At 63.2% G+C, this 22602-nt stretch overlaps 1 protein-coding gene across 3 annotated transcripts in view; it reads right to left on the bottom strand.

Annotated features, from left to right (window-relative positions):
* Window positions 1–22602, bottom strand: part of COL5A1 (collagen type V alpha 1 chain) — a 142791-nt gene that overhangs the window by 32241 nt on the left and 87948 nt on the right. For all 3 annotated transcript variants that reach the window (XM_064490758.1, XM_064490759.1, XM_064490760.1), the window contains exons 26-38: window positions 20709–20753; window positions 20340–20393; window positions 17916–17960; window positions 15979–16032; window positions 13868–13975; window positions 13167–13220; window positions 11074–11127; window positions 5909–5953; window positions 5724–5777; window positions 4663–4707; window positions 4135–4188; window positions 3077–3130; window positions 629–682 (exon numbers count right to left, since the gene is read on the bottom strand). In XM_064490758.1, coding sequence (XP_064346828.1) covers window positions 629–682; window positions 3077–3130; window positions 4135–4188; window positions 4663–4707; window positions 5724–5777; window positions 5909–5953; window positions 11074–11127; window positions 13167–13220; window positions 13868–13975; window positions 15979–16032; window positions 17916–17960; window positions 20340–20393; window positions 20709–20753 — 720 coding nt within the window. The remainder of the gene's footprint in view (window positions 1–628; window positions 683–3076; window positions 3131–4134; window positions 4189–4662; window positions 4708–5723; window positions 5778–5908; window positions 5954–11073; window positions 11128–13166; window positions 13221–13867; window positions 13976–15978; window positions 16033–17915; window positions 17961–20339; window positions 20394–20708; window positions 20754–22602) is intronic.

Below are 22602 nucleotides of genomic sequence, written 5' to 3'. Positions count from 1 at the left end.
TCTTCCTAAACGTGAGGACAGCCCTGGCCACAGAGCCCACCAGCCCTCCACGGTCCTTGGCAAGTTTCTCCTTCCAGTAAAAATCCAGAAAGAAAACGGTCAAAGCACTTGAGTGGGCGGTCCTGTGCTTCCTCCCCAGGGAAGCGGGGATTCACGGGGAATCCAGTGCAGAGAAGGGCGGCCCCGTCCCCCTCAGGGGCGGCGGGCAGGCAGCCCACGTCTCCTGCAGCCGTGGCCCATTTATTGCCCTGTTAGGTGTGAACTCTGAGCAGCAAGGCGACCTCGCCCCGTTCTGCGGCTCTGAGCCTGCAGGCCCGGCCTCGCGTGCACGCGTCAGCGCTTAGAACTCCAGGCCCTGGGCGCCGGGACTTGGCCCGAGGGCCTGGCGGCGCCCGCGGCTCTGCCTGCTGGCTTTGCGTGGCAACACCCGCGTCGCGCCCGGCCCCTGGTCCCTGCGCGGAGCACAGCTCCCACGTCAACACGCTGAACAAGCACTGCAGCCCTTCTGACGCTCGTCGGCTGCACCCACGCCACGAGAAGGGGGGAAGCCTGCACCCCAGCACGGCCCTCCCCCCTCCTGTGGGCGGGGACACAGGATGACCTTTGACACTGGGCCGCTGCATCTCACCTGAGGGCCGACCACTCCTGGGGGGCCTGGAGGGCCGGTCTTGCCTTGGAAACCCTGTGAAGAGAGGGTGGGGTCTCAGCAGGAGGCTTGCCCCCCAGCCCCACCCCGTCCCCAGACAGTGGCTGGTCCCGCCTTCACCGCGGACGGCCACCTCTCTCGCCCTGTTTCTGCGTGAATTTCGTGAAGGTAACGAGGCCAGACGAGCCAGTCTCACTGGCTGCCTCCCGCTGCCCTGCTCTGTGCTGAGAAACACCCTAAAACCGTTCCTCTTCACGATGTCTCTGAGCGGCCGTTCTCCGGGCGGACCCGGTGCCACCTCGCAGCCGCGGGCTGCATTTCGGCAGCGACTCCGTGGAGTCCTCCTGCCTGTGTCGCCAAGGCCCCCGGCGCACGACCGCCGGTCTGGCCAGCCCGTCCCTCTGCGCTGACTGGAGTCAGGACGCGGCGAGGACCTGCCGCTCTCAGGCCGCGGCAGCAGGAGGTTTTACGAGCTCGATTCAGCAGCAATCGCTCGTCCTGCTGCGGACGCCGCGCCCTGATGCGTGTGCAGCAGACCGGCCGCGCTGCACGCCCGCCTCCAGCGGAGAGAGCTGAGCGCAAGGCAAGGCACGTGCGATTTCCGGCACGACCACGGAGCACGGCGCGTGCCGGCCAGAGGCCACCTGCGGGGCCGCGAGACGCTGGGGAAGACGCACAGGTGCTACGCCCGGGAGGCTTTCGGTGGTAACGCTACAGCCTGGAGAGGAAGGTGGCCCGTTTAAGGCCACGGCCGGAGCTGGGGGCGGGCAGCCGCGTGGCTGATGCGCGGGGGCGGCTCTGGGTCGGCGCTCGGCGGCCCGCAGGCAGGCGTCTGAGACGCCACGCTTAGTCACTGGCGAGTGCGAGCCCACCGTGGACCGGCTTCTCTGCGGACTCCAGGAGGGCCCCCCCGCGGGCCCAGCTGAGTCGTGCACAGTGGGCTGCAGCGGCCGTTTTCTGAGGGGGCGGATTATTAGGTTTACGTGCTGTCTTTTAAGAGGAGGTACTGGGGGTGGAAGCCAGGACCCCGGCGTGCTGAGCACGCGCTCCACCACTGAGCTGCACCTTCCCGCTCCACAATGGGCCATTTTTAACAGCGTGCTCTCCATGGCAGCAGTTCCAAGGTCAGAAACGAGGGGTGGTGTACAGGTCTGGGGCACTGCTGCTTGGTGGACCAAGTGTCAGGTAAGAAAGGCCCCCCGGGCAACCATCCAGAGCGGCTGAGGACGGCTTCGTCCCCAGCCCACCGTGGGGCGCGGGCTCGGGGCTCGCACTAAGGAGATGCAACGACCCCTCCTACTCTCATTCTCTAAAGAAAGCCCAGGGAAGACCTGTCTGGAAGGGCCTGCGATGGCCGCGGGGGACGCGCCATCCGGGGTGGGCCTGGCGGCGCGAGCCCGCGTCTACGGGGCACCGGCGAAAACAAGCGGGGTGGTGGTCCTGCCGGCCCCTCCCAGCATCGTCAGCGGGAGGAGAGCGCGCCCTGTGCGGAGCCTTCCCCTTGGCTCCCCACAGGGCACCGACAGGGGCACGCAGGGCTCAGGCGGGAGGCGGCGTTCCTCTCAATAAACAGAAGGGCAGAGCCAGCCCCGCTGTCGGCGGCCGCGGGCCGTGCGCAGCACCGGGAGGCACAGCTGTGACGGGTTTCACCGCAACGAGCCAAAAACAGGGGTTTTCCAAGCAGATGCCACACGGCGTCCCAAACCCCCTTCACGAGGGGGCTGCTCTCCCTGGGAGAGCCCTTCAGAGATCTCGTCACCCTCCACCAGTCTGGTGACAAGGAGGTCACGGTGCGTCCCCACCCATCTGGAGCCTGGTGCCTCGAGGTCACAGGTGTGACCACACCCTTCCAGGGAACAGGCCTGGAGCGGACACCGTGTGAAGCTGGGCTGGACCCCAAACGGCTCGTGGGACCAGGAAATGATCACATTTCCAATAAGTGATCTTTCTTCTAACTGGAAACGTGGGGGTCCTTAAAGCCCAGCCGACAAGGCCGTGACGGGCACGGCCACGGCCAGGCCAAGCTCACCCGTCCTCCTGACTAGAGAAGGAGACACTGCAGGCCCCGAACCGTCAGCCTCGGGGCTGGGAGGACCTGAGAGCCAGGGCTGGGCCGGTGTGAGGCATGAGGTAACCGAGCGACACCACTGGGCACGGAGACCCTCCGGACCCACTTCCAATTTGGACGCACACGATGCAAGCAGGGGGCACGCTCCCAATTCTCCTGGGGGAGGAAAGGCTGGCGCGCTAGGGTTTGTTTGTGTCGCAACGGCTTCACGTGTGGCCTTGGACCAAAGTTGCCAGGACGACTCTGGTGCCAGCCCGTGCCTTTGCACATGGAGACGCCACAGGCACTGCCGCTGTGTGTCCCCAGACAGGCCCCGCCCCCTCCCGCAGGCCCCCGCGCCTCCCAGCCCCGCCCACACTCACCGTCTCGCCCCTCTGTCCAGGGTGTCCTGGGAGCCCATCCTTGCCCGGGGGGCCCTGAAGAAAGCGAAGGAAAGAAGTCTCATTCTGCTCTAAGAAGCATACGCCTTCGGGACTCAGTGTCACACCAGGCAACAGAGGTCACCGCTTCGTCTCAAAGGTAATGACGACCATTTCATTTTAAAGTCACAGGACCAAGTCCCACTGAGAGCCTGGCGCCTGCTCCGTCTCCCCGAAGCCCCACAACCAGCCTGGGGTCACACCATTGTCACCGCCGTCCCCCACGGGGGCAGGCTGAGGTCGGGAGAGGCCAGTCAGCTCCCTGAGGCCAAGCCGTGGGAGGCACCGGGCTTGGGCCCGTCTGGCTCAGAACCCCGCCTTCCTAGCCCGGCCCCTGGGCCAGCCCCATCAGCAGGAACTCCCACCGTCAGGGGTCCTCCTTCTTAGAGGAGCCGTGCTGTGCCATTGTGGGTCGAACTGCGTCCCCACCGGAAACAGCACAAGCCCCCAGCCCCGGGAAGCTTTGACCGTGGCCTCATTTGGAAACCGGGTCTCTGCAGACGTGATCAGGTCAAGGTGAGGCCAGACCTGCTCAGGGTGGGCCCTGATCCAGCGAGCAGTGGACGGAGGTGGAGAATTTGAAGACACGGAGAGACAGGAAGAGGCCACAGAAAGGTGCAGACGGGGCTGGGCGTGGAGTCTGTCCAAGCCAAGGATGGCCGGCAGCCGGCGGAGCCGGGAGAGGCCTGGGCCGATGCTCCCCGAGAGCCCTCGCGAGGGAGCGACCCCGCCGGCACCTGGGTTTGGACTTTGGCCTCCAGACCATGACAGGACACGCTTCTGTGGTCTCAGGAGGCCAGATTTGTGGCCCTCTGTTATAAGAGCACTAAGACACTAACACAGCACCAACTAGAAGGCACGACGGTCTAGACGAGAGGGGGGCTGTGCCCCCAGAGCAGCTCCGTCTCGGCGGTGCCCCACCCACCTGCCCGCGGCCCCGGGGAAGGACCGGCGTCTCCAGCAAATCCCAGCCAGCCCCCCAGGGAAGATGCGTTACTCACCGGGGGGCCCTTCGGGCCAGGGAACCCTGTGGGTCCTTGGGGTCCGTTGGGTCCCTGGGGACAGAGAATGGCCGGTATGAGGTCAGACATCTCCTCCCCAGCACGCGGGGCCCAGCAGCTCCCCCCGGCCCCTGCTGGCTCTCTGAGCACGGACACAATTTCTTTCTGCTCCCCGTGAATTTTCCCTATTTTTTCCAGCCCCTGCCCTCACCGATGCGAAAGGGGGTCCAATCAGGGGGTCCCGGGGGCAGCACGGACCCCAGGGCCCAGTTTCCTGACATCGCAGCCACCGCCCCAAACCCCAAGCCCAGCGCCACGTGGACGGGGCCCACGTCTCCAGCCAGCAGAAGGCTTCGCTCCCAGGGAAGGCCACCTCCGACCCACCCTTCGATTTTAGGAACCCCTCCTCCAGCAGGGTCAAAGGCCGCCTCCTAACCCTGCCCCCCACCCCCGGAAGCAGCACTGAGGGCATGTTTAAGGCAGGCCGCTCTCCTGGCGACGTCCACACCTGCCGGGCTCCGTGCTTACCCGTTCGCCCGGAGGGCCGGCCGGGCCGTCACCTCCAGAGTTGCCCTGCAAAGAGCAAGCGAAGCTTACGTTGTTACTTTTGTTATCACTGCTTTTGGCGAGCAGACTCTGGCCTGTGCCGTCACCGGAACCTCGGGGTCACATCTGGCGTGTGGGCGCCCCTGCAGGTCACCCCACCCGATTCTCAGTGAAGAGCAGAGCGTTGGAGGCTGCTCTGTGGTCCCAAAGGCCACCTGTCCCCTCGCCTGAGCTGGTGTCACCAGGGCTGTGACATTTCCAGGAGAACATGGTCCTGCTGTGGCGCAAAGGCCGTGCTCCAACCAGGAGCTGCAACCAAGACTCCTGAGAAGACGGGACCCCAGCCCCCAGCCCAGGCCCCCCGACACGGGACAACAGCTGTGAGCTCACAGCCGAGCGCGACGTCCCCCTCGGGAGCGTGAATGCGCCCCAGAGCGAACCACGGAAGGGTGTGCTGAGCCCCGGGGCGGTAGGCCTGTGGGCTCGGCACCTTGGCCAGCCAGCTAGCGGGCCCACCTTCCGGCCGGAACGCACTTTGGAATCACGTCCGGGACAGGAGAGGCCGGGCCAGGCTAGGACGTGCCCGCCTGGCCGAGGTCCCCTTCCTGACAACCGGGTGAGTTGGTGTCCCCTGGGAGGTGGGGGGGTGTGGGAGGCAGGCCCAGGCTCTCAGAAGGGCAGAAAGAACTTTCTTTGGATTTCTGGCAAAGATGTCTCGGCAGCTTCTGAACCCCTTTTCAGGGAAAGCAGTAAGGCCTCCCCGTGAGAAGCCCGGCGGGGCCCGGCCTCCTCCAGCCACAGGCTCCGGCCCTGGCGTTCCACCGCGGGTGGCCCCGTGCAGCCCCTGCCTGGCGGTGAGGCCACGGTCCCGATGCAACCTGACCTAACTCTTCCAGGGGCTGTTGGAGGCGACCAGCTCCCTCTCCAATTCCCCCAAGACAATGTCTATTTCTTTTTTGTTCTAGCGAAAAAGGCCTCGGACACCCGCAGGCGCCGGGTGTGGTTGGTTCACGCTGGTTCCGCAGGGGACCCCGAGCACGCACCTTGGGGCCAGGCTTCCCGGTGATGCCGCGGGGGCCTCTTTCCCCTCGTGGGCCCTGCACAAGTGGGGGAGAAGACAGGTCAGCACAGATCCTCAGAGTCCTGGACGCCTCCTGCCCCCATCCCACCCGACACCGCCCCCGGGACGCGCTCCATCCCGGAAGGTGGTCCTCAAGCCCAGGGTTACCGTTGGGCCTCGCTGTCCCCGTGGTCCCGGCTTCCCAGGTGTGCCCTGGAATCAGAGAAGGAGGGTGTTGGTCAGCCACGCCAGACACACCTGTCACTGACTGGGTGGCGGCCCCTCTCCCGGGCGACAGAGATAGCTGGAAGTCAGAGCCAGGAAGCGCCACCCTTCTTATCTTTGTTTTCACGGGAGACTTTTTCAGGGTGAAGGCACTCACTGCACACCCAACCCACACAGCTCTGTTTCTGGGCAAGGCCTGTAGAAATCCAGTTTTCTCCCTGCTGCCTGATAGATGTTCATACCCTTATCTGGTTTCCTTTCCTAAAAGCACCCCGCCCTCCCCCCATCTTCGCCTCTCTCCCCACGCTCTCAGCGGGGGGTGGGGGGGTGGAGGGAACCATTACTGCCAGAAAAGAGAAGAAAAGCAGCCCCTTCATGCATAATTTACTTCTGCTACAGTTACGGATATTAGCCATTAAATTTTCAACAGGGCCCCGCAGACAAGCAAACGTGCAATTTAATACATAAATCATACGTCCCAGACTCATTTGCTTCCCTTCTAATAGAATTTAGACTCTTTCTTTCCTGTTGTTTTGCATTTTCCAAACCATGGAAAACAAATGCGCTGCATTTGTTTTTTCCAAAGCAAAGATATAATAGCTGGTAAACGCAGTTCACCTGCAGCACACAGGACGGGAGTCGCGGATGGAGCACGGCCGCTCCATCTCCACCGCGTCTCAACTCATCTCCCGGAATTTTTTTTTTTCTTCTGGTTTCTAACGATAAAGCCCGAGATGGATCTGTGGTTGCCAGAGGCCACCTAACACATTTCCTCTCACCATCTTTCATTCACTGGCCGCCAGAATCAAAGCTGCTTTCAAGAGTCTTGCATTTCGAAACGGATTTAATAAAACCGTTTATGATGACGAGGTAATTATGCTGCACTCACATTAACAATGCACTCCAGTCTCCCTGCCTTAATTATGTGGCAATATCTTTTGGCTTCAAATAAATATTTGCATACAAAAATTAATGAAACATCTGCTTTCTTCAGATGACAAGCTTTCAGCAGTGCAGACACCAGGCCACCCGGGTGAGCTGCCGGTGCTTGCGGACGGGCCCAGCTGGCCCGCTGCCTCACGCCCAGCCCCCGTCACACGCCACAACCGGGGTCGCGGCTCTGCTCCCGCAGCCAGAGCTCTCTTGGCTCCGACCTCAACTAGCTGTGCCCCGGCGCCGCCGGGAGCGAACGAGCACCTTGGCCCCTGACTCCGTCTGGCCCCCAGGGGGCGCCTTGTGGTCCCGTTCCTGGTAAACCATCCGCGTTTCACGTCGTGGTGACTTGACGCTGTTGAGCAGAAGACGCCCTTCCACAGCCTGCTCAGCGAGTCCCCTGTGTGCGCCTGTCCTCGCAGCCCCTCGGGGGGGGGGGGGGGCCGGCCGCCTCAGCGCTGCCCTCGCTCACGGGCGGAGGGGCCCAGTGCCGGCGGGAGGGGCCTCCGGTTGCCAGCGGTGTTTCTACAGGGCTGGCTCTTCCAGGGCAGAGCTGGCCGGGACCCCACCTCGGCCCATGGTGCAGGCCAGTGACAGTGACGGAGCATCACTTTGCACACATGACAGGACTGTGACCGCCCCCAGGAGGCCTCCCCTGACTGCTAGGTTCGGCTCCGGCTCCGGCTCCGGCTCCAGTGAGGTGCTCCCGTCCTTCCTCCTCCGCTGTGAGTGCTGCCACGGGGCGCCCTCTCCGGGCGGCAGGGTCCCCAGGGACGGGGCATCACGCGGGCTTTAGGAGCACTTGCTGTAGAAGTGAGTGTGCTCTCTCCAAACAACCCCAGTCCCTCTGAAGCCCAAAGCCAAGGGGAGGTGGGGAAGGCCATGCCAGCGCACCCCTGGGGGGCTCCTCTGAGCGCTGTGGCAGGAGAGCAGCCGTGCCGGGCAGATCACAAAGCAGAGGCGACTGGCTTCCCTGATGGCGCCAGCGGGGGCGAGGGGCTCCCAGGGGAACTGGGCGGGGGGCCCGGCTGGTCTTGACTGGACTTCGCTTCTGTTCTTCGCCTCCAGCCTTTGTCCAGGAGTCCCCTGAAGACGGGGACGCGGGGCCCCCAGGCCCGGGAGGCTGGAGTCTGACCTCCATGCTCTGGGCCCCTCAGTGGTCAGCCCCTGAGCCCCGGGGCCCAGAACTCCTGTGTCTCGTCTCACCACCTGCCTCGCCGTTCCCACGTCCCCGTCCAAACAGCAGCAGTTCCCGTTCGGCATTCTCAGGGCTGAGGCTTCAAACACGGCCGGCACCTTTGGTCAGGTGCTCCCCAGGGATGCTGTGAATCCGGGGGACGCGGCCCCTCCACCACCTCCACCTCCACACCGGGGTGCCGCCCTCCACCCCTGCCCCTCCCAGGCCTCCTCCTCCAGGCCGGCCCTGACCCTTTCCTAAAGCCAGCCTTCCCTGAACCCCTCTCTGCCCGTCCTGCCCACACCGCTGCCCACCTCAACACGGCTTCACTTACTGCCGTGTCCGCCCTCCCACCTCTGTGCCTGCAAGGTGAGCCCCGAGGCGGGGCTGGGCTTCCCCTACATGTCCCCAGGGCTCGCAGAGCCTCCGGAGCGGGCGCAGGGCAGGTGTGCGATAAACGTGTTTGAATGAACAGAAAGACAGTGACATGAATGAGCCTACAAGTTGGTTTGCCAAGGATGCGAGAGCGGGGCCTGTGTCGACCGCGAAGTTCAAAACCACCGGGCAGGCAGGACTGCGGGGTCACCGTCCCAGGACACAGCCCCTCGATTCCTCAGTGTCCTCGCCCACTCGGGCCTCTGAGCCCAGACGCGAGCTGCTTCTGAGCAGACAGCCTGGAGGGGAGGCGTCTGCAGAGAACTCAGGGGGGATCTGGAGTCCAGGACAGGAAGGCTGAGCTGACCTCCTCCTTCCCTCCGTGGGGAGAGTTCCAGAATAAAGGTGCCTGCCTCTCGGGAGGGGAGGGTGGGCAGACGTGCCGTAAGGGCTGAGCTTCAACTCCGGGGTCCTCTGCTGGGTGCAGGGATGTGGGGAGCCCTCAGCCAAGTAACAGGTGATCAGGGTCTCAGCCTGGGGTCTTGTCCGTCAGCACATGCACGTAAAGCTGCAGCTCTAACTTGCTCGCTGTGAGCGGGGTGACCTCGGACACTCCCCGGGGACCAGACACAGCCACTGCTCCCTGGGTTCCCTGTCCTCCGCCGGCTTCTGTGCCCCCAGCACCTGCAAGGTGCCCCAGGCGTTTCTCCCACAAGGAGTGGACAGCACTGTGGTCACATGGGCCACTGCCCACCACTCCCTTCTCCGAGAGTTGGCGAGTTTTGCCATCTCTCTTCCCGCTAAATGCCAGCGGCCATACCCACTGTCGTGGCCACTGCATCCATGACACGGCCACGTGCAGCTCAAAAATCTCTGCAAATCCCAAAGCAGAAGTTTCCTGGGTGTGTCCAGACTTAACCACGTCCCTGGGACCAACGTCCCTGGGAACTGCAGGGCAGGGGCGAGCCTCCAGGTTCCAGGCCCTCCTGCTTTCCAGCCATCCATTCTTAGCAGTGCCCCTGGTGACCCACAGCGCTGACGCTGGAGCAGTGGCCTGTGGGGGGCAGGGCACTCAGGCATCTGTCCAACCTGCTCAGCTCGGGGGCAGGGAGGCTGAGACGCAGGAGGGCAGGAGAGGGCAGCAGAGCTGGGACCAGGGTGCTGGCCCCCCAGGCCACAGCCGGGCCTCTGCTGCTCCACAAGACCCCAATGGCCTCTGTCCTGGGCCAGCTCCTCAGGGGAAAGGGGCTGTGGCTGTGTCCCACGACCCCGCTGACCATCACGACCACGGCAACGTGGTGTGGAAGGCCCTGGGCTCCCCGCCAGCACAGGGGTGTCCGCCCTGTTTCCCTCCATTTCCACGTGTACCAGACCCTGGACCGCTTCTCACGAGTGGTAGCCTTTCCCCAAGCACCAGTCAGGCTGTCCCTGCAAGGAGGAACCAGACAGACAGACAGGTAGATGGCAGGTCAGACGGACAGGCAGACACGGGGACAGGTACAGATACAGAGACAGCAGACAGACAGGTGGGTGGCAGAGGACAGAGAGACGGAGAAGGACACCAGTACTGACACAGGCATGACACAGACGACGACACAGGCTGAGCATTCACATGCAGACACGTCCAGACACAGGTACACACACGCTGGTCTCCCTGCGTTCACGCAGGCGACCTGCACTCAGAAAAGTCCCCACTCTTCTCTCGTCGGACTCTGGCAGGCACGCTTGTTTACGGAGATTTCTGGATGGCCTGGAGTCTTCCTCCCTGTTTTCAAGACACGGCGCTGTCTCGGCTTAGCCGTGGTAACATCATTTTGGAGTGGGCGCCCTGAGGAGGTGCAGCCCATCAGTCCATGCCGGGACAGCCAGCTCGGGGCCGAGGGGAACGGACCAGGCACGTGCAGAAGCTACAGTTCTCCCGAGGTCCAGGGTCCCACTGCAGACACGCCGGTGGACGAGGTCGGCTCAGAGCCCAGAGGCCCAAGGTGACCCTTTCCATCCTGTTTACCAAGTGGCAGCGCTCAGACAGCCTCCCGTGATTTCCCTCAGCAGCGTCCAGTGAGGCTCCCGCGGGAAGGCCTGGGCTGGCAGGGACTCAGAAGGGGTGGGGGGCACGGGTCCCCCAGCCTGGTCCTCAGATCAGCTTTATTCACGAAGACAACATCGGTTGGAGGCAAAGCGTGTGCACCTAGCAGGTGTCCCAGGATGACGGCAGCTTGGGGACAGCGAGGGAGGGGAGCGTCTTGAGTTCGGACAAGTGATATGTCTTGAATTTGGTCCATGAGACGCAGGGTGAAACTCCTTTTTCTCCTTCCTTTTAAAACCCGCCTGTGGAAAAAGTCACTTGGGCAGAAAGAGGAGAGTCGGGGACTCGCGAACGACCTGGAGGAGCCGCTGGGCTCGTGGTGGGTATGAGAAAGCCCTGCGTCCTCTCTGGCTTCTGCCCCCCAGCTCAGTGCGCCCAGAGTGACCAGCGCTCGGTGCTAAAGGCTTAAGGTCAGCCTCTCCGGAAGCAGTTTTGGCAGCAAAGTGGGTGAGAAATAAACATGCTGTATTGGCAAGAGACCCGCTAAATACCAAGGCGGCAGAAGACGCCGCCGAGAGGAGCCCAGGCTGTCCTTACCCTGCCGCCCTTCTCTCCGTTAGCGCCAGGAAATCCAGGAAAGCCGATGGAACCCTGGAAAAGAGTTAATTACGGAAGATGCATGAGGGCCTGACTGGGAGGGTGGGCTGCACTGCCTGTGCCAGTCGGAGGGGGAGGCTGTTAAGAGTTCACAGCCTCGGACACAAACCCTACCCACCACCCACCACCCACCCACGCATCCATCACTCTCCTTCATGCACCCATCCATCCTCCACCCACCGTCCACCCACCCATCCATCCATCCGCCCACCCATCCACCTACCACCCACCATCTGCCCACCCATCCACCCATCACTCACCTTCATCCACCCACCTATATGCCCATCCATCCAAACATCCATCTACCTGCCCATCACATCCATCCAGCCACCCAGCCACCCACCCATCTACTCAGTAAGTGTTCCCCAAGCGTCTCACAGGCTCCGAGTCTGAGCACCAGAACCGGACCTCCACCTTGCTTCCCGTTCTCCCTCTCACCCCACCTCACACACTCGTGTCTGCAGAACAGAACACTGTGTTTTGGAAGAAAATGTAACGTGTGCTACTGAGATTGACCGAGATGACGTGTGAATCTCACATTTATGACCTTTGTTTTCTGCGCCTTCTTGCATGTTTCGTTGCTGCCCCAGAACGCCTCTAAATAAAGCACAGCTCTCACAGAGCCGGCAGTGAGCGCAGACGGGCGCGCTGAGCGTGGCGCCACCCCCCTCGCTGACTCCAGGGCTCTGCAAGGCGCGCACAGGCCGAGACGCCCTGAGGGCTCTGGCGGGGCGAATATCCAAACACGTCCTACGTGAGCGCCCCGGGACACTGTCTGGAGCGTGTCACCTGCCCCCGGAGGAGCTTACTGCCTTCAGGCCTCTGGTCTGAGCGACTTAAAATCCTGACCTCAACGTGAGTTTAGGCCACGAAAACTTTACCAATATCCCAACCTTGAACTTCTTGTGGGGGCTGAGTTTGGCCATCCTGTCGATCCAAACAGGAGACCGCAACTTCATATCGGGAACACCTGGGGGCTCAGCTCAGGCGCCCGGCACTCCCCGTGCGGGCCTGCTGCCTCCGGCCCCCACCAAGGACCTCCCAGACTGCCCCGGCAGCCTCACAGCACTGCCCTCGTCCTTCCAAGAAGCCGCCTGAACCTGACCTATGTTCCCTCCCTCTCTCTCAAACTTCTCCTCCCCCTCCCAAAGGGACACGTGAGTCACAAGAGAACGCATCTGTCAGCCTCTCTTCATCCAAATACAGTGGACAGCGGTGTGGCCAGGGCCACGTCGCAGCCACGCTCAGCATACCGCGGTCAGAATCGAAGCAAAACTCCTGCTTCACAGCAAATTGTCTCCCCTGTGTGCGGGCTGTGGGCTCACCCACTGAGTGTGGGCCTCCGCACCCCCAGGAGGGACAGGTGGGAGCATGACGCGCCGAGCGGGGCCGCCCAGTGCACAGGCCCCGGCCTCCGCTCATGGCCGGGAGCCCGGAGGCCCGAGGCCGGAGGCCGGCAGGGTGCACTGCACAACCCGAGACAGACAGAAGCTCTCTGCTGCTGTGAATTATGTTTCCAGTGCAGGCGGCTGGTTATTCTTCAAGGAAGAACCATGAATAATAAAAGGTGGGATTAAAAAAAACGATGATTTAAATGATTCGCGAAGCCTTAAGGAGCTGTTCCACTTAAAGCAGAACGCGGTTTCTTGTAAGAGAGGCCTCGTCTTTCTTTTATACTCAGTTATGAGCAAGTAACCTTCAAACCTCCAGAGTGAATCGGAGCTGCAAAGAGGTCCAGGGGCTCTGGGAGTGGAGAAACCAGTGCATGAAGCCCCCCGCCCAGGGCCAGAGGCTGGGGGGACCCTGAGATGCGCACCCCACGGCTCAGCGGGCCTGGCCCCCTTCCCTGAAAGGCGTGACCAGTTGTCCAGGTGCCTCCTGCCGACTCAGCCACGTTAGCGCAGATGGCTGTGCGCGGGGCAGCAACTGTGACACCCGTTTTGTCACAGCAGCCAGCCTAGGGACGGTGAATGGGTGACAGCGCGAGGGGTGGGGAGGGGTCGCTGGTCAAACCCAACACGCTGGGACCTTACCTTCGGCCCTTGTCTTCCTGGGTAACCCGGTAACCCTGGGACGCCGAGTTTTCCCTGGGGAAACAGAGGAGGCGTGTCACCCGGCCAGCGCGGTACTTCTCAGAGCAGAGAGGCCGCCAGCGTCTGCCGGGGGCACCGGAGGAGGGTGCAGTTTCCGAGGGACCCCCGCCTGTCCTTCCGGGAGGGCATCTCCCGAAAATCCTTGCCTGGTCTGAAGCAAAGGCTCTGAGAAGAACGCGGACGGACATTGCTGCTGGAGCGACAGTGGGGGAAGCAAATGCCCGAATGAAAAGGAAGTGCTCATCCGCGAGGCATCGCTCAGTCCTTCTGTGAAAGGGCCCCAGCCTCAGGGCGGCGCGGGGCCTGGGCCACTGCGACCACGCACGCGGCGTGGGGCTGAGGGGTGCCGAGAGTGGGGGTGGGGACCAGGACGAGGGCGGGGCAGCCTTCTACAGGTGCGAGAGCTGCTGCTGGTGGGAGGACGGCGCCCGTGGCCGCCGGGCTCGGCCCCTAGCTTTGTGAGCAGCGGGGGAGGAGGAGGAGACTCTTCCAGGAGTGGACTTGGTGCCGAGAGTGCCCGGAGGACCAACGGGACGGGAATCGCGTCAGGACTCACACCAGTCCCCACCTGGGGATCAGCCTGACGGGGTCACTGTCTGGATGCCCGTCCCTGGGAAGTGCTGGGTTCTGGGGTCACGTACCTTCTCCCCGGGGGGCCCCAGAGGGCCCGGGTCACCGTTCGGACCTCCACGGCCCTTGGGGCCTTCGGGGCCGTCTTCCCCTCTGGGACCAGGTGGGCCAATCTCCCCCTGCAGGTCAGAAAGAGAAGGTGAGGGGGACCCCCCAGTCTCCACCCCGCAGGACTGCCCCCACCACCTGGGAGTCGGGCCAGACCCCAGGCCTGGGTGCGCAGGGCTGCTAGCCTGCCACGCAGACAGAGCATCACTGTGTCACCGACAAGACCAGGGCTCTGCTGAGCGGCTGCCGCCCTCGAGGTGACACTCTCCTCTTCCTGACTGCCTTCTCCAAGCCGAGCTCCCCTTGGCTGAAGTCACTGGTGGCGGTCGCAGCTTTGAGCTGCCACTTCCCGGGAGAGCAGAACCGCCGTGCTCTGGGGGACCACCTTCCTCCCCCGAGGCCCCAGCAGGGATCAAAGCCGACCATGAGGCCTGGTGGGGCCGCAGCCGGGGCATCATGGCACACAGGAGACTCACAAGGCCTAAACACCGCCTCAGTCAACCTCCGCTGTGACAGGAGGGAAGGCCGGGCCCAGAGAGGAGGCCTTGGGGGCGGGGCGGGGCAGCCGTGCCCCACCCCTGCCCTCTCTGCCGACTGACAGCCCTCCTCTGGTCACTGGGTTCCAGGAGCAGCTGCGGAACAGCCGTGCCACCCCCCCAGCAGAAACGTGCGTCCCTTAACCTTCCGCTCCGACCTGTCTGCGGGTCGAGCGCTCTGTCCCTAAGAGGCGCTTTTCTCATTCAACAAACGAGCCCTTCCCACTTCCACTGAGCACTTGGGAAATGAGGGGCAGGAGCTCCTCCGGGGGAAGTCGAGACAGAGAACACTTGCCCCCCCAGCGACTGTGGGATGACTTTCGAAAAGGCTCCCTCCTCAAATGGCCCCAGTGTGTGCATCGAGTGCTCAGAAAGAAAGGATAAAAGGGGCTTTCACCAGCCAAACAGAAGGAGGCCCCCGAGACGTGGGCGTCCTCACCGCAGAGAAAGTTCCAGAAAAGCTGCCTTTAGCAGCAACAAAACTGGGACACGGATCCCTCTCTTTTATTTATTTAGAGGCGCAGATCCCTTCTGCCTTTTCAGCGTGGGACAAAGCTCCACGTGTCTGCTTCTGGTATGTCCCGAAAAGGCGCCCGCAGACCTGCTCTGGGGGCACAATCAGGGCAGCGGCGCGACAAGCGGGTTCCAGCCACCAGCGTCCGTCCAGGTGCGCGAGCAGCTGCCGCCACAGCTGCACCCCTGGCGGTGCGGGAGTCTCTTTCCATCTCCCTGGCCTCCACCCCCAGTGCGCCGCCGCGGCAGGCGGCTGGCCCGCCAACCAGCTTCTCAAGTGTTCTGCGTCACCCCCCCCACTTATATGGAAACACCGCCACCGGCTTCCTGCGGGGTGCCTGCCGCGTGGGCCCACCCCACCCTGCGCCAGCGCCCAGCAGCTCCTCTGGAGCCGAGAGAAATGTGCACTAAAGCAGCAACTCGGTGGTTGCGACTTCAGATAAGCCAGCAGGAGGTCCCAGAGCACGGGGCTGCGCGGGGTCTGAAACAGGAGCTGAGGGATGCTTGGGGGCCAGACGCTCCGAGGGCTGGGCAGGGACCCCAGGCCCCCAGGTGGCCCTGCCAGTGACCAGCTAGCGGCCTTGGGCAGGCTGCCACGCTCCCTGGGGAGGTGGGTCATTTCTGCAGCCCCTTCATCTCTCCCAGGCACCAGTCATCCTCTGTGAGCCAAAAGAATTTCTCCACAAACCAGGGTAGCAGCCAGGAAAAAAGAAAGCTCCCACTGAGCCACCCATGCAGGGAAGGACGGGGCGGAGGGGCCAGGTGACCACAGCTGACTTTGTTAGCAGGAGCACACCACCAGAGGCCAGCCGCCCGGCTCACAACATGCCCACCTGCGGCCAGGGACCTCCAGGGGGCATCACCTCTGTTCTGGGAAGCTACCCGGTGGCCCCCGCCCCCGCGCAGGGCCTTCCACGCCGCAGTCCCCAAGCCCCCGTCGGCCCCGCCCCCGCCGGCCCACCCACTGCCCCGCCGGCCCCGCCCCGCGCCCCAGCCAGCTCCCCCCGCCCCGCCCCCCTACTCACCCGGTCACCCTTGATGCCCATGTCTCCTTTGAAGCCAGGAAAGCCGTCTTCACCCTACATGGGACCAAAGAGAGAGCCTCAGCTCCCCCACCCAGAGCCTGACACGCTGGGCCTGGGCCGAGGGCTCTGCACGCCCGGGGTCCCAGGCCCTCGCGAGGCGCATTCCTGTGGACCCTGGCGTGCATGGACGGACACAGACGGCTGCAGCTCCGGCGGAGGCAGGGGCCGCGGCCCTGGCCGTCGGGACTCGCCGGGCTTGAGTGCAAGCTCTGCACGGCCCGGCCGGGCGGAGGCGGCTGAGAACCCGGCCTCCAGCCTCCGCTGCTTGGAGCAACTTTGCCTCGTCGCGCGCCCAGTAACGGATGACGGGCGAACGCTTGGGGAGGGGGAGCTGGACGGAAGAGCCCCCGAGAGGAGCCAGCCTGCTGTGGTGGCCTCGCAGCGTGAAGGGACGGGCACCGCCGGCCCGCTGGCCGGGCTGGGCTGGGGCCAAGCAGGCGGCCCGGGGCTCTGGGCCACGCAGTCCCACGTTCCGTGGGGAAGCTGCACACGTTTGTGCTTTTTGTGAATTTGGGGATTCACAGTGTCAGTGGCCTGCGGTCACTTGTGTCCCCAGGCTGGACTTCCCCGGCCAGAAAACCAGAGAAAGACCCCCTCGGAGGCTTCGCACTGGCTGGCTCGGCTCCGGGGAGGGGCCCTGGCTCGTGCCAGCCTCTCAGCCTCCAGGCCCTGTGCTCTGACCTCTTCCAGCCGGGCCGGAAGCGTCAGGACCTGCCAGGAGCTCAGGGCAGCTTTCTGGGACGCTGTGAATTCGGTCCTCCCCAGCCAGCCGCCAGGTCCCTTGTCCTCATCCATGGCGCTCAGTGCCCACAGCTCATCGGCCATGGCCAAAACAAGGCCCAAGTCCAGGGAGATGGTTCCCCACCCCTGGCCCCTGGGACGGCCTCAGGCTGCCTTCTGCAGCCCCTTGGGGGCAGAACAGTAACCACAAACTGAGAGGCGTCCCCTTGGCAACCCAACCAGTATTCCCTCCAGCAGCCCAGTCTGCGGCTCAGGGACAATATGACGAGGTCAATGTGCAGGCCTGGGGCTCTGGGAAGCCACCTTCTGCAGGACAAAGGTCCTGGGATCCGTGGGACAGGAATTCAGGGATGCAGGGGCCTGCAAATAACCCTGCCAGGGGGACCACACCTGCTCTGAAGGGAGCGTGCTTGGCTCCAACCCCAAGGGGCTCCGTTTAGGAAGCAGCGTGCTCAAGGTGGATGTGCCCTCAGTCCCAGTGCTTCCGGGGTCCCCGGAACAAGGAGGGTCACTCAGAAGCTGGCTGGGGGGTCTGCCTTGCTCTGGACGCCCTCCAGAGGGAACCAAGACAGCGCCTGCTTTTTTTATAAAGCAGCAGTGGAGAGCAGAGACCGGGGCACAAAGACGGTCCAGCTTTGGTGTCTCCTGGTCCGGTGTGGCCACTCTATGACAAATTCCACAGGGAAGGGTCCACGCCTGATACAGCTGGTGGTCCTGATGGCACCCAGGGTCCCTTTGCCCTCAGGGCCCTCCCTCCCCACTCTCCTGGGAAGAACCGTGAACAACTCAACGGACCTGTTCTCCAGCTGCCCTGTGAGTGGCTGGTGGGGAGGGAGCAAGGGCACCCTCTCTCCCTCTGATCTCTGCACAGAGTGGGGGCTGCACGCTGACCTGGGCCAGGGCCTTGGCCTCGGGTGGGGGGTGCAGAGCCCGAGACCCATGGCTCCCAGCGTCTGTCCTCCCCCACTCGGTGCTTTGACTTCTACGAGTAGTCTGTCCCACAGGGTGGTACCCATCCCCTCAATAGCAGAGGTGGCACTGGCCTCAGCTGGTGTTAACAGAGAGCTGTCACCCATGGGGCCAGCAGGCATAACTCCACTCCGGGCTCAGCCCCTGCAGGAAGGAGGGACACTCACCTTCTCACCCTTGGTGCCCTTCAGACCTCGGATGCCATCTGCCCCCTGTGCAAACAGAGAGGAACGGTCAGCAGAGATAAATGCGAGCCTTGCCAGACACGGGCCTGGCCCCCGGCACCAAGGAAGGCTGAGCACCACGCCTAACCGTCTCCCCAGAGAAGCTCCCTCCCCGTGTCCCGGATCTCGGATCTCAGAGGGAGAGCTCTGTGGGCGTGCGGGGTGTCCCCCATGGACACGCTGCCCTCCTCGGGAAACGTCCCATCTCTCCCAGGCTTGGGGACTCGAGGCCTGAGCTCGGGCTCTGGAGTTGGGCAGACAGGTTCTGCGGCCTCTGACAGACTTCTGCTCACTTGGGAAGTGGGGGTGATGACCACCCTCTTCTTGTCATGGCTGGTGGGAGAGGAACACCTGCAAGGCCCTGGGGACGGTGGCTGGCACACAGCACGTGCTCCTGACAGCACCTTCCTTCTCCCTGATTATTGTTCACATGTGACGACACGGCACAGTGCTGTTAGTTACTACGGCACCGCACTGACCACCAGCACCGCCATCATTGCATCAGCTGCTCAGGACGGGCCTCAGCTCCCTGCTGACCGAGAACCATCGGGGCAGGACAAGCCGGTTCACCCCTGTGCGAGCGCCTGGCCCGGCCAGAGAGCGCCAGTCCCTGGGCAGGGGTTGACAGCACACCCCCCAGCTTCCCGCAGAGCCACCCTGAGGATGCTTAAAGATCAGAGAAATCGCAGAGCACAGAGGGGCTCCTTTCTCAGAAGAAGGCAGGACTCCAGTGGTGGAAACCGAGGCCTCCCTCACCAAGGACCTCGGTCTCTGATGATGGCGGGGCCTCCTTCCTGCCTCCCCCCATCACCGCCCCTGCGGCCCATCAGGGTGTGGGCTCCGCCGACGTCTCCAAGTGCACAGGGGACAAGAACCTATTTCTCCAATGAAGATGGCGTTCAGCCCTGCTGCTCCCTCTGCCTTCTGCTTCCCTGCCTAACGGGATTGCTCGTGTCATGGGCAAATTTTAATCAGACCGACAGGGTAAGAGCATTCTCCGCCATCGTCTCGGAGCTGACACCGCTCCAGCTCACAGAAGCCGCGCCGTGCCCTTGGCCATGTATGGTGGCTGCAGGAGGCTCTCTGTGCTCCAGGAATTTGTGAAGTAAACACGCATGGCGCTCAGTACTCAGCCCTCCTGCTGAATCACCGCCATTGTAAGCTCTCTGGGCGGCGGGGAGGGCAAAGCCTGCGTCAGGGAAGGCCGCCAGCCAAGGCTCCTGACCCGGGGCCCTTCTGTCCTTGACCTTGGGACATCCCAATGCGGGGAAATGGAAATCGGGGCCCCGTGGGTCAGGATGGGGCACTTGGTTAGGAATAACCAAGTCCGGGTTTGAGTCCTGACTGAGGCGTCAGTTTAAGGGCAATTTGGGGTAAGTCACTAAAAACCGAGGTCTTGGGTTTCCGCCCTCCACACCGCAGGGCAGCCGCGTGCCCCAGATGTGCAAAAACGCTTGAAAGTACAAAGGACCGGAAACCACGTAGGCGGGGGTTCAGGAGCAGACGGCTGCGCTCATGCCAACCCCCCGGGGTAAACTAGACGCTTTTATACACGCATGCTTACGTGAGCCTTCACGTCAATTTATAGTCGTTATAAAGGAAAGGGCCCCCTCTGGCTTTTCTGTGCGTGGCAAGTCGGAGGTTGAAGATCCTGAAACATCCCTACCCGAGACAGAAGAGTGCTTCTGGGCACCCCCGGGCACCTCCCCTCCGTGTAAACGTCTCGAGAGCAGCGTCACTGAGGACTCAGCTGCACAGCTCAAGGCACGCCCAGCTGGCGCGGGGGAGCAGACAGAGCTGTGTTTGGGACACTGCTCTGCCCATTAACGAGGTTCCAGGAGCCTCTCAACACAACTGCGAATAAAGGGGCACCTCCCACGAACTCCTCCAAGAACCCGGTCTGCTCGGCTGTGAGCGAGGGGGCAGACTCTCCGTCTGGATGTGCAACGGCCCAGAGGAAGCAAACGGTTCCCAACTTCCCGGGAAAGGGCACCAGTTCTTCGCCTGCTGCCTTGGAGGGACTCGGGGAGCAGCGGACGCTTGACCACTGGTGACAATAAAGTAGCATGGGCAGAAGGGCGCCGCCCTGTCCTGCAGGCGGGCACCGTCACATCGCCCACGCGGTCCCACTGCCCTGGGGAGCGTCCCCAGCTCCACCGCAGTCCCTCCTGGCCCCACCGGCCCCTCCTGCACAGCTCAGGCCCACCGTCCAGGGACCCAACCTCCCATGCGTGGGGCTGGGAGGACAGGGCTGCTCCAGCTTGGGCAGGAGGGAGGTGGGAGCACAGAGCAAATCCTGGAAGTTGGCAGAGCCATGCCAGGCCCAAACTTGACTTCCAGGAAGACCCGAGGCTGTGAGAATCTCACCTTGACTCCGCGGGGACCAGGGTAGCCGATCGGGCCTTGGGGGCCGGGAGGACCCTGAAACCAGAGGGGGAAGTTGTTAGCCACATCTCAGGTGGACGGTGCAGGGTCAGATCCAGGCCATTCCTGGGTCCCTCCGGCCCAAGCCAGAAAACTGCCCGCCCCCAGCACCCGGAGTGGACGTTCCAGGTCGGACCGCAGAAGGAGCTGCGCTATGCCCAGCCCCCTGGGAAGGTGGGCCCACAGGTGGCTCGTGAAGACTGAGGACAGGGGAGGAACCTCCTCCTGAACGAGGTGTCCTGGAGCCGAGGGGCCCAGCTCCTGCCCATCCTGCCGGCGATGCCGGGGGTCGAGGCTGTGGCCAGCACCCACCTGGCTTCCCTTCTCTCCTGGAGGGCCTTCTTTGCCGGGGTGCCCCTGTCAGGAAAGAGAAGGCGGGTGTTAACCCACAGTCACCGAGGAAGCAAGCCTGCCCCTGCGGCCCCCCTGCAGCCCCCCTCCTAAAACTGGGCATTTGAGCCGGTCTCTCCGGTCTCCTCCCCGCCCCTCCCCTAGCGCCTCGGTCACCCCCAGCCTGGGGCCCTGATGAGCCCTCCAGCCCCAACCCTCGGCTGCTTTATCTGTAAGATGGGGACCAGGCCAGGCCCCGGCAACGGCAGAGGGGAACGTGTTAGAGACCCACCAACGGGCTCTAGGCGCCCCGGGCACCAGTGCCGCCCAGGGCCCAGCCTGCCCTGGGGTGGTGGGGGGACGGGGACGAGGGGGTGTTTGTTGGCTCACGATCACCCGGCAAGTCCGAATCCAGGGTGGGAGCAGACCCGCCGGGCCCCAGCGCATCTCGGGTCTTTGTGCGGGTGCTTCAAGTCCCCCTCCCAGGCGACACAGGCGGAGAGAGAAGTGGGGCAAGGGGGAACGCACACCCCACTCACAGACGCAGAGCTGAGCCCGGGGAACCGGCCACGGCCCCCTGGTCACTGCCCCATCCACCCTGCCCCAACCAATTCCACTCTCAGCAACTTGACTTCTTCTGACTTCCTGACCCAGTCTGGTCACTAGGTTCAATGCCCTTGAGTTCATGAGCCAAACACAGATGATAAAAGCAGAAACATAAGCATTCGCTGTCTGGGAAAACAACTCCTCTGCCGAGGATTCCCGTAAAGAGAGGCCAGATGCCGGCAGGGCGGCGACCGTGGCCTGACTCTGCTCCCGACCCGCTGTGTGACCTTGGGTGTGTCACCTGCCCTCTCGGGGCCTCTAATGCCTCACTGTACAATGAGAGGGTGGGTTGGCTGCCCTTCGGCCTGATCGTTCAAAAGCTCTAGGACTCCACCTGCAGAGCACAGCAGCTTGGGGGAGGCCCGCGTCTCACCGAGTGGAATAGCTGATTTGTGTGAGTGCTTCTCAGTAGTCATTAGTCGTGGACTGGATTTGCTGCCGTGTCAAATAGCCTCCCGTAGTGGCAATGTGGGTGGGAGGGTAGAGAAGTCCCCCTGCAGGGTGGGGTGCCCTCAGGGAGCCCCCGAGCATAATCAGGCCCCGGTCGGAGCTTGCCTGCTGTCTGCGCCTGGAGGGGACACGTGGCCCGCCAGCTGCCTTCCCAGAAGGAGGCCATGGTGGGTGCCAGCACCCCACACTGGCAGGGCGGACCCCCCGTCAGTGCCCAGGAGAGGATCCTGACTCAGGGCGGCCGGGAGGGAGGGGAGTCCTGCCCACTCTGCCACGTGGGCTCTCTGTGGGCCTCTTATACTGTTTCCATCACCTAGAATTTTTCTCCTGAACGGAGGGGATGAGCAAGCCTCAGGGACACCCCGGGGGCTGATCCCTCCACGTGGACGTCCTCACTGCGTGGTGCAGACAACAGCAGGCCTGACCACCGCGTGGCGGGAGGGAGGGGAGAAGAAGGGCCAGTCCCCGTCCGGACGGCTGCTGCCAAATCGAGGCCAAACCTCTCCAGATGCATTTAAGTTGTACAAACAGGGAGAGGAACTTTGCGGGGAGTGGGGAGCACAACGCCCACAGCCTCAGTGCTGGAGCAGAAAAAGACAGAAAGGAAATGGACCCAAGTGAGACGCCCCCCCGCGAGAGGCCAGTGTCCCCGCCCTCCACCTACCGCCTACCGGCTGGCTCTTCCCCAGGATTCGCTAATGAGCCTGGGTTTATGACGGAAAAGTAATAAAGCTTCAATTATTTATAGTTGATAATTTTCTGATTAAAAAAAGAGTAGATGTTCGTGGGAGACAAATGGAAAAATAATACAGCTTAAATT

This window comes from Camelus dromedarius, chromosome 10 (genome assembly GCF_036321535.1).
Source record: "Camelus dromedarius isolate mCamDro1 chromosome 10, mCamDro1.pat, whole genome shotgun sequence".
Classification (NCBI taxonomy): Eukaryota; Metazoa; Chordata; class Mammalia; order Artiodactyla; family Camelidae; genus Camelus; species Camelus dromedarius.
Note: the sequence above shows the minus strand (reverse complement) of the source record. Positions and strands in the feature narration are given on the sequence as shown.